The 9,749-nt window shown below is 35.6% G+C and overlaps 1 protein-coding gene across 1 annotated transcript; it reads right to left on the reverse strand.

Moving 5' to 3' along the window:
• Positions 1 to 3,349: 3,349 nt before the first annotated feature.
• On the reverse strand, positions 3,350 to 9,249 carry LOC125232081 (ATPase family AAA domain-containing protein 5). Its single transcript, XM_048137695.1, has 2 exons — positions 5,597 to 9,249; positions 3,350 to 4,509 (listed from the first exon to the last, which is right to left on the reverse strand). Exons 1-2 carry the CDS (start codon positions 9,247 to 9,249, stop codon positions 4,245 to 4,247), a joined length of 3,918 nt encoding a protein of 1,305 aa, XP_047993652.1. The 3' UTR covers positions 3,350 to 4,244.
• Positions 9,250 to 9,749: the final 500 nt, after the last annotated feature.

Raw genomic sequence — 9,749 nt, forward strand, 5'->3', positions numbered from 1 at the left:
CGTTAGAAATATTTAACGCGCGGACGCGGAAGGAGGTATCAAATCCAACACAAAACGAAATATCACGCGAGAGTCATAAAAATCCATTTGTGTGTAACATTTTGCGTGAAAGTTATCTCGAGATCCGTTTTGTGGTTCGAGACCTTATTTTTTTTAGCACATCAATTAGTTCAAGTCATTACCCTTTGCTGATAAGCCAAACTCAATAGCAATTTCTTATACCACTATTTCTTTTGTTTTTCAGTCACGGAGCATTTCGAAAGCACCAATTGTCCACGTTGTTGATAAAGAAAAACTCTTATTACGTGAACATAAAATCTACCAATGATCACTTAAAAGGGAAAGAAGAAGGGTAGGTACCTATTAGAAAAAAATCTCTTAAGAAATTGGAAAATAGACTAAAATAATAAAAGTCACGTTACATTATACACCTAGTTTAAGATATTTTCAGTACAAATCAGACAATCGATTTACTTATTTAAATACATATATTAATAATTTACTACCAAGAATAGCTTATTGTCAACATCAAAACATCAACATCATGCCGCACTTTGACATAACTGATAACATTTAATTGAGCTTCATGCTTACAAAAACTTTCTTAATTAAAACATCATCTCTAGGTATTATCTTCTTATTGAATTTGAGGTCAAAACTAATTAGGACTAATTACGCACGTCTTTACTACGCGCGTTCATGAATAACCGAAGTTCCTATTAATAACCTAAGTCCGTATTAATTCACCCGCATGCGGTAGTGCCTTTTAAGGAGCGCTATTGGTTTTTCGACATTAAGGACCAGTTGCATAAACCACAGTTAACAGACACATCAACGTCATGCAGCAGAAGTCTATGGGAATTGCCATACAATTTTTGCCAACGTTAATTTCGGGTCAGAGTTAATTGGGTTCAGAGTTATTACAATTAAAAAATAAATAAACAAAACAAAATACTTTTTTGATGCTCCCGATAACGACATTATGGGAATGGGATATCATTTATATATCCTTATTGATAGACGTCCAAAAGTGTCACACAACACACTGCAAAAAGTATGTTTCAATAAAAAAACAATATCAAAGTTCATTTTAGATGCTGCGTTTACGGATAACATTTACTTTTAAAGGGAAAATTTCATCTAAAAAAAAATTGGCATAATTTACTAAAACTCATGTAACATTTTTTCTTTCACACTGAGTATAGTGGTCGAGAATTGTTAGACGTTTTTGTGTAAAAATGGTTTTGACAATAGAGCTATGTGAGTCTGACTACAAACGCTACTGTCCCAACATGTCAAATAAGATTTATTACATTGCGCGATATCTTCGGTTTGTTAATAAGATGTAAATAATATTTATTACTGCCATAAAATTGGAATGACGATGATGAATGGAGATAAAGGTAATAAAATCAAAACGCAAGAATAGTATAAGTAGCGCGAAAATTTGATTGAAGATAGAAGTGACAAGGTTTAGAAAAGTAATGACTAAATAAAAAGAAACCAAAGAAAATTAAACAAAGTAAAATTAACCAGGTAAACATACAATGCTATGAATAAAAATCATGAATCAAATCAATCTTTCCTCAATTTATCTACAAAAAACATAAAAAAGTGACTATAAAGATAATTGTAACTAATAAAGTAATAACTGAAATAATATAATACACTACCCGTATCTACATACATACATGAAGCTAATAAAATTGGCATATAATTAACCGGGCAACTAAAATATTAAACGGGAAGTTAAGTCGGGCATACAATAATATAATTTGGCTGTGTTTTAATATTGTGGCGACAAAAAAAAATATTTGAGCCTCAAATATTAAGCATCATTATTATTGAAAAAACGGCAGCAAATTTCAAGCGACAAAAATATTGCCTAGGAACATTAAACAATACTTTGGCGACTAAAATAATAATTGGCACCTAGTATTGTAAAGCGTAAGATTTTTAATATTTGTAGTCATATAGATGTTAGCACCTAAATAATTATACTTAGCTCATCGTTTAAAGTAGTATTTAAATTGCGGAGGCAACTAAAAAAATTACTGGGAAGTAGGTTTTTTTAAAAAAAACATATAAAATCGTTTCTTTATGGAAACGATGGTCCCATCGGAAAATCAGCGCTGGAAGTCACCAGCAACACGCTGAGATGAGGCCATTTCGTGGCACTTCATTCCTTTCCGTCTTGTTGTTATTATGTGTATTTTGTCTTGCCTGTGTTCACAAATAAATGTTGATTCTATTCTATTCTATTCCATTCAAACATGGTATTTGCGACCCGTAAACCACGAGTAGTATTTAAATGAGTGTATAAGCTTCTAATGGGTCGGTAACGCGCATATGATACCCCTTGAGTAGCAGGCGTCCATAGGTTACGGTGACCACTTTCCATCAGGCCGATCGTATGCTTGTTTACCACCGACATGGCATTTAAAAAAAATTACCGTGATAATCGTATAGTATAATATTAGAGGTATAGGAGCAGAATTATTTTCTGCTAGCAGAATTATTTTCTGCTAGCAGAAAAGTGGGTTAGTGTTAGGTTATTTTTTTAGTAGAATATAAGTCCTACCAAATTCGCTATGGCATAATTCTTAGGTACTTTGTATGAACAAAACAACGATAGCAAAAAGGAAATGAAATACAGTCCCAGAGGCACCGTTAGGTACGACGACGAGCGAAGCGAGGAGGAGTGTTAGGTATCTTGCATCCCCAACACACAAGACTCGCTATCAAAACAGAAATAGGAAGAAGATGGACAACTTTTTACTGTCTAAATATTATGCAAACAAAAATCTACGGAAGTACTCTTAATTTAGAAGATTATTTTGCTCATTAACATTATGCCAGCATAAGATTGGATATTATAAAATCTGCGGAACGATTTATGCTAAGGCATATTCTGAGTAAGGTTTTCCTGCCAAAAAAATGAATCTTTCAGAGTGACGTTAAGACTACGTAAGACCGGCCTTAGATTCGATAGAGTAAACGTCATGAAAAGTTAAATTCATTGTATAGTGACGAAGTTGCCAGCACTCCCAAACACCTAATTTCTTACCCATAAGTACAATATTTTGTCGACCGTTATATTTTATAAGAATCCTTTTTTTTATTAAAATGACAGCTCACGTGATGAGTGCCGATGTATAAATTTTAAATGTACTTTTTATGTTAATTTGCTATATAAATATTTTAAAAGAACTGTATATATTATATTAATAGATAGCCGTTTTCCTATTAAACTGTCTCTCTTAAATTGTTTCCAATATAATAATTCAGTTGCCAAATAAATAGTTGGTACTCGCGTCTGAATAAACCGTAGCCGTAATGACATTAAAATGCTACCTCATATTGAAATAATTTGAGGCCCCATTTTAGTCGCCAAACTATTATATTTGATACCCATTTCTATGGTTATTTAGTCGCCCGGTTAAATACGTGCCAATAAAATTTATGTACCTACTATGACCACTTTCGAGTTATTACAGTACCTTTTAGTTTGTAAAGTACTCCTCATGGAAATAAATATATCTGTGCCCATAGCGGCGCACCACTGAGTGCATTGTTTACAATGCTGGATCCCCCTTTGACACTATGAAACAGGACCTACCAAAACCACGTTGTACGTCCAACGTCCGTACGACTTAAGAGTAAATACGTCAAACGTGGTTTGTGGTAGATCAGGCTTCACTTGCAGAAGCCCATTTCTCAAAACTCAAAGTTACAAGTTACAAGCGGAAGTCTCTTTCCAACTTGTCATATTAGACATTGACAACCGCATGTAAATGGTAACTTGTAGCTTCGAGAAATGGTCGTCAAATGATCAAATCTCAACATGTACCTTCGCCATATCGGAGATGTGGAGGTGCTCAAAAAAAATATGCTGAACACACTAAGAGATGTGCTACGCTACGTTGCTATGGATGCGTCTGATATCCACCAATCAGCTTAGTCGAACCCGTTCCCATTTGTGGAACAATGGGCATGATTGGTGGATAAAACACATCCACGCCACGCAGCGCATCTCTGGTGGAAAGGCACCCTTGACACTAGAGGCGTGTTCAGACATATATGATATTCTTGGCCACTCCGACGTATCTGATGGCTACTGTAGTCAGAAGAGGTAGTATGCTAAGCCAATAGATGAATACAAATGTGTATGAAGCTGAGAACCTAATCGTTTTACATAATACATCTATTTAAAAATACGCTTCAAAGATACTGTTCCTACCAGTCTACTTCGAATCATCTTCTTTCACATCTAAGCTTTCGCCGAGTTTATCGAACACGTCATTCTTGCACATAATTTTAAGAGATCTGAGGTAGTGACAAAACCGATTGTTTCTTTTAGAGTGAGTATCAGTTTTCTCTTTTTCAAACCTGCATATGGCCCGGCAGGACGGCCAGTAGTCTAATGCGAGGGCTCTCCTGTCCAATGTTGCACCTGGGCTGAGATGAGTTGATATACTGTCGTGCCGCTTAACTATTCTGTCTCTATCCCTGTAACAAAGAACATTTTTTTTTTACTTTTAAATATAGGACTGTTCACATTGTGCATAAGCGCTGATGGCCTAGCGGTAAATGCGTGCGACTTTCGATCCGGAGGTCGCGAGTTTGAACCCTGGCTCATACCAATGAGTTTTTCGGAACTTATAGGCGAAATCTCATTTGATGTTTGCCAGTTGCTTTTCGGTGAAGGAAAACATCGTGAGGAAACCGGACTAATTCCAGTAAGGCCTAGTTACCCTTCGGGTTGGAAGGTCAGTTGGCAGTCGCTTTCGTAAAACTAGTGCCTGCGCCAAACCTTGAGATTAGTTGTCAAAGCGGACCCTAGGCTCCCATGAGCCGTGGCAAAAGCCGGGATAACGCAAGGAGGATAGTGATAGGGATGTTCACATTGTGTTTCATGTATTCTAAATGCAATATGCTCAATGTAGGTTGCAGTAGTGTTTAGTGTTAACATTGTTATGATAATAAAATACAAGCTATTAAATATGAATAACGATAACCTCCTTACAAAGTTGCAATCGATTCAAATAAATTAAGAATTACTAGATGACGTCTCGAATAAGCGATAGGACAGAACTCTGCCCTGCGCTAACTAGCCCTGGAACGTGTGTCCTAACGCTTACTCGAGACGTCAACTAGTACAGTGCAAGTGCTACTGAAATTGTACAGCTCAGATTTACACTTAAAATAGCAGAACACGCTTTTATGCTCATAATATTTATTAGTGTGTAGTTGTAAATGAACACGACTGTACTCCCACGAATCCACGTAAAAGTAACGTGAGTCACGACTTCATTGAGTGTTTATTTGAACTACAGCTGCAAATTAAAGGACATATGCATACATCGGAAAAGTAACAATTATTTAGAGATAGATTATCACCTGAACTTGCATCGTGAATAAATGGAACATGCCATCAAATCGTGACTCGTGTTACTCTTGCCGCGGAATGACTCTATAAACGGTGAAATCAGAGTTAGTTGGCTAACCCTGGAACGCGCAAGAGACCCTTAGTGATAGCAACAGCAACATTGTTCAACAATCTCGTAACATCTTTAGTAATATTAAAAATACCAACCTTTGCACTGCCATACTAGTTGGTCTCACATACAACTCCTCATTGTATTGCAAGCACTTCTGGGTGTTGCAAATCGATCTGACTACAAGCGTTTTCGATATGTCATCAGCAACATCATAGCTTTTATTGTAATAGTTGAAATTTTCAAATTCTGAAGAACTATCACATTCAGACGAGTACCACGGTTGTGAACAAATATTCGTCTTTGCGTCTGGCCTTAGACGTCCAAAATAATCTGCTGCAGATATGTTGTCAATAATACTTGCTACTTCTTCTAGTTTACGGGTTTGTTCATGTTTATTATTTTCATCTGTTTCTTTTTGAGTAGTCATGAAAAAGCTTGGTATATTCCACCATACATGCCACAAGTCTGAAGGAAACCGGATGTGAAGCAATTGCGACTGTCTTTCCATAAAATATTTCCACAGTGTGTCTCCCAACTGTACACTTTCGCATGTCAAGTTACGTTCTTCTTGGTTTTCTGAGCCAGCCCAAGACATACTAGATGTTTCATCACATAAGGCTTCTATATTTTGCGAATTTTCTTCCATTTGGCTAGTCCCTTGTGTGTGGGTAGTGGCATAGAACTGAAGGCAATTTATAGTTTTCCTAATATCTCCTTTATACAAGTCTAATAAGACTGACCCTAGGCCTGGCCAACAAGTTCCACTATCTGCTAAGCACAGTATGTCCAACCATGTGCCAAGCATTCTAGGTAAGAGTGGCTTCATAGTCATAATTTTTGCAATCTGCAAAAATCTTTGTAGATGCGGACAAACTAAGGAACTTGTAACCAATATAACTGGTCGTTTTGAATATTGTACTAATTGACTAATAGCAGAGCAAAAGCCGTCGTCTTGATCGAACACAATGTCGGCATCATCAATCAAAATCAGTGACATCCCAGTTCTTGTATTCTCTTGGCTATTAGTTGATTGACTGCCTGGATCACTTTTTTGTTTAGCTAATACAACTTCTTTAGCTTTAGCTTTTGTAGGCCTTCCTCGTTTCTTTTTTATAGTCAAATCAACTTCAACTATCTCCTGCGATTTTTGAGAATTTTCGGCGCTAGTACTTTTTCCTCTGTTGACTTTGTGGGACTGGGTAGCCTCTTGCAAATCCTGTAACATTATTTTGCCGTTTCTCTTACTACTGGCATTCACTTCAATAACTTTGATGGCTAGATCTGCAGCAACCGCATAGACACAGGATGTTTTACCACAACCAGTTGGGCCATTCAAAATAAGAAGGTTATCAATGGGCTTTACACTATCTCTGCTGTCTGTATCCGAATGGTAGAAATCAGACGAGTCAGAGTCAGCACCATTCATTTTTCGTTTGTCGTCATTTGAAGACCAAGACTCAAGCCATTTTTTTAGCTCTTTTGTGGTTTCAAAGTTCCCAATTATTTGACTAGTTACCATTGGCTTATATTTGTCTGTCCAATTCAATTTATCCGCTTGAACTTTATTATTTTCAATAGTGTTATTCATTATTTCTACACTATTATCAAATTCGGGAAAGCTATTGCATTCCACAAACTCTCCTTTACTTTTTTCTTTCAAATATTGATATGTACGGTAAACTGGAAATTTGGGATATGATAGTTTTATATTCTGCAAAACTTTCCGCACATTATTGTCTGGTTGGGCAATTTGTGAATTTTTTGATTTTTTTTCAGGGCTCAATATTGCCTGAAATATTTTATCACAACATTTCACTGGGCTCACATCAGGTGACTCACATCTGAATGAATCAATAATTAGTTTGCTTGATACATCGTTCTCAGAGTCATCTATTTGCTGTACATGGACAACTGTGGGAAAACAATTACTGTCTGTCTCTACTTGTTTGAGTTGCTTAGCGATTTTCTTTAATTTTTCTGGCACCCCACTCTGAAGAAACTTCTGTTTTGCTTCTAAAGCAGCTGGATCTAACTGTGGTTTAGGTGCGAATATAGGAGCCAACTTAACATTGGTATTCTTATTAGCATCAATATTTTTAGCAGGTTTTTTATTGTCTTTATTGTTTGGCTTCATTTTTGTTACTTCATCATTAGTTTTCGATTTAGACTCTTTTATCGATTTCGGAGTATCAGATTTTTTATCACTATGCTTTTTCTTTTTTGGAGTAAATATATTATATTCTTCATCTGAGCTAGAAAGTATAAAATCATCTTTGTATTGTATGGGTTTTTTAACATTTCGCTTCGGCCTTCCATTTTTAGTTTCATTTTCTTCTAAAGATTGATTCAAACATTCAGTGTTTTTAACTATCTGACTATTTTCTTCTTTAGAAAGTTGCTCGCGCTTTCGTTTTCTAGACTCATTTTTACTTTCTTTAGGAGTATTAGTTACTACTGACTCGGTTTTATGTTCTTCAGGCATATCAGTTACAACTTCTCCATTTGTAGCTTTGGTGGGTGTACTACATTGCTCTACATCTGTGACTACAGTGATAGTATTCTTCTCTTCTATTTCAAGTGTTTTATCATTTAAACTTAACTTCTTCTTTTTTAGTTTTTTCTTGTTTCTGGCCCCAAACTTGACTTTTATTATAGGACTCATTTCATTGTTGTCAGTGACTTGTGGTGAAGAATCAGAGTCTTTTTCAATCTTTTTAAAATAACAAAGCATGTTTTCCTTCTTTTTAATTGATGGTGATAGCTTCTTGAAAAATTCCAAATCTTCTTTGGGTACAAGTTTTTCTTTTAAACCATTTGCAATATTTGACTCACTTGTTGGCTCGTCGAAAATATTAATTAAATGAAGTGCGCCATTTCCCTTCTTGGTTATTTCTTGTTTTTCAGTTATCACTTTTGTATTATCAACTTTAGGCAATTTAGTGTCTGTCACCTTTGTTACTAACTGTGAATGTACTTTTTTGGGTTTCGCCTTCTTACTGCCATTATTAACTATCATATTAGTCAATCTTTCTGCTCTCTTATCCATTTTTCTTTTGATAGCTTCTTCCAGCAGTTCTTCTTTTTCCTTTTTCTTGAGTGATCCTTTTTTTTCAGCCATTCTTTGTAATACTAAAAGTCTCTTAGCTTTAGTGCTTTTCTCTTCTATTTTTAATTGTTCTTCAGCTTCATCTATTGGTTTTTCTTTGCCAGGTGAATTACCTCCAATACTTTTATTTCTAGATTCCATCATCAGCTTGAAAGCATTGGTATGTTTTTTATCTTGACTGTTAGGAGACTGTTTTTCCTTTTCAGTAACGTCTGCAGATACATCTGGGATGACAATAGGTATATTTTTCTCTGGTAGCTCTTTAAATAGTGTTTTAATGGACTTGACATTGTCAACCTCTTTCTTTCGTCTCACCATTTTGAACAGGTAATTCTTTGGTCTCTCTAAATCATAGATATTTAGTTCTTCATTATTATTGATAGTAGGTGATTTTAGTTTTAAAGTAGTCTGAAATATGTGTGACACATTTATGACATCTGGATCTTCTTTGCCATCTCTTCTCAACTTATACTTTTTTAACTTATTTTTAAGTGCTTTATTGCACTTGTGTTTAAAAATATTTTCTTTATATCTTATTCCATGTCCTGTTTTATGCTTTATAGTTATATTTTCATTTATCTTGATACTTGCTGTTTCTTGCAGTTCCCAATCTCCGGCAATTGGCTTAAGCGCAGTGGACATTACTTAACCTGCAAATAGAAAGATATGAACATTTGTCAATAAATCAATAAGATACAGTAATAAATTCAACATTCCTAATCATATTTTAAACACCAAACTTTTACTGTCACACTTTTTGTTTCTGATCAAGTTATTTTCACATCTATGTTAATTGGAATTAGCAATTTATATGTATATTAGGCAATAGCAGGGGCGGCTCACTCCGCGATTTTTTCGCCGAGCTACAAGTACATGCCGGCGGCCGCGAATTCGCGGCCCATTCAGTGGTGATAACCTTAGCGCCGCGCATTAGAATTCAATGTCGGCTGCTCGCGTGCGGTCCGTTTGTTAATGTAGGTAAGAATTTAGAATGGCGGCATTTTGTGAACATCAAAGGAGTGAGCCTTCTGTACTTGTACTATTATATATTCTGTGGCAATAGATTGTATAAATGTGAGTGTGCATGGGAAAACATCCCACTTTGTTGATTGCTATAAAGATGCTTTGTCAGTTTATTCATA

This window comes from Leguminivora glycinivorella, chromosome 12 (assembly GCF_023078275.1).
Source record: "Leguminivora glycinivorella isolate SPB_JAAS2020 chromosome 12, LegGlyc_1.1, whole genome shotgun sequence".
NCBI classification, from domain to species: Eukaryota; Metazoa; Arthropoda; class Insecta; order Lepidoptera; family Tortricidae; genus Leguminivora; species Leguminivora glycinivorella.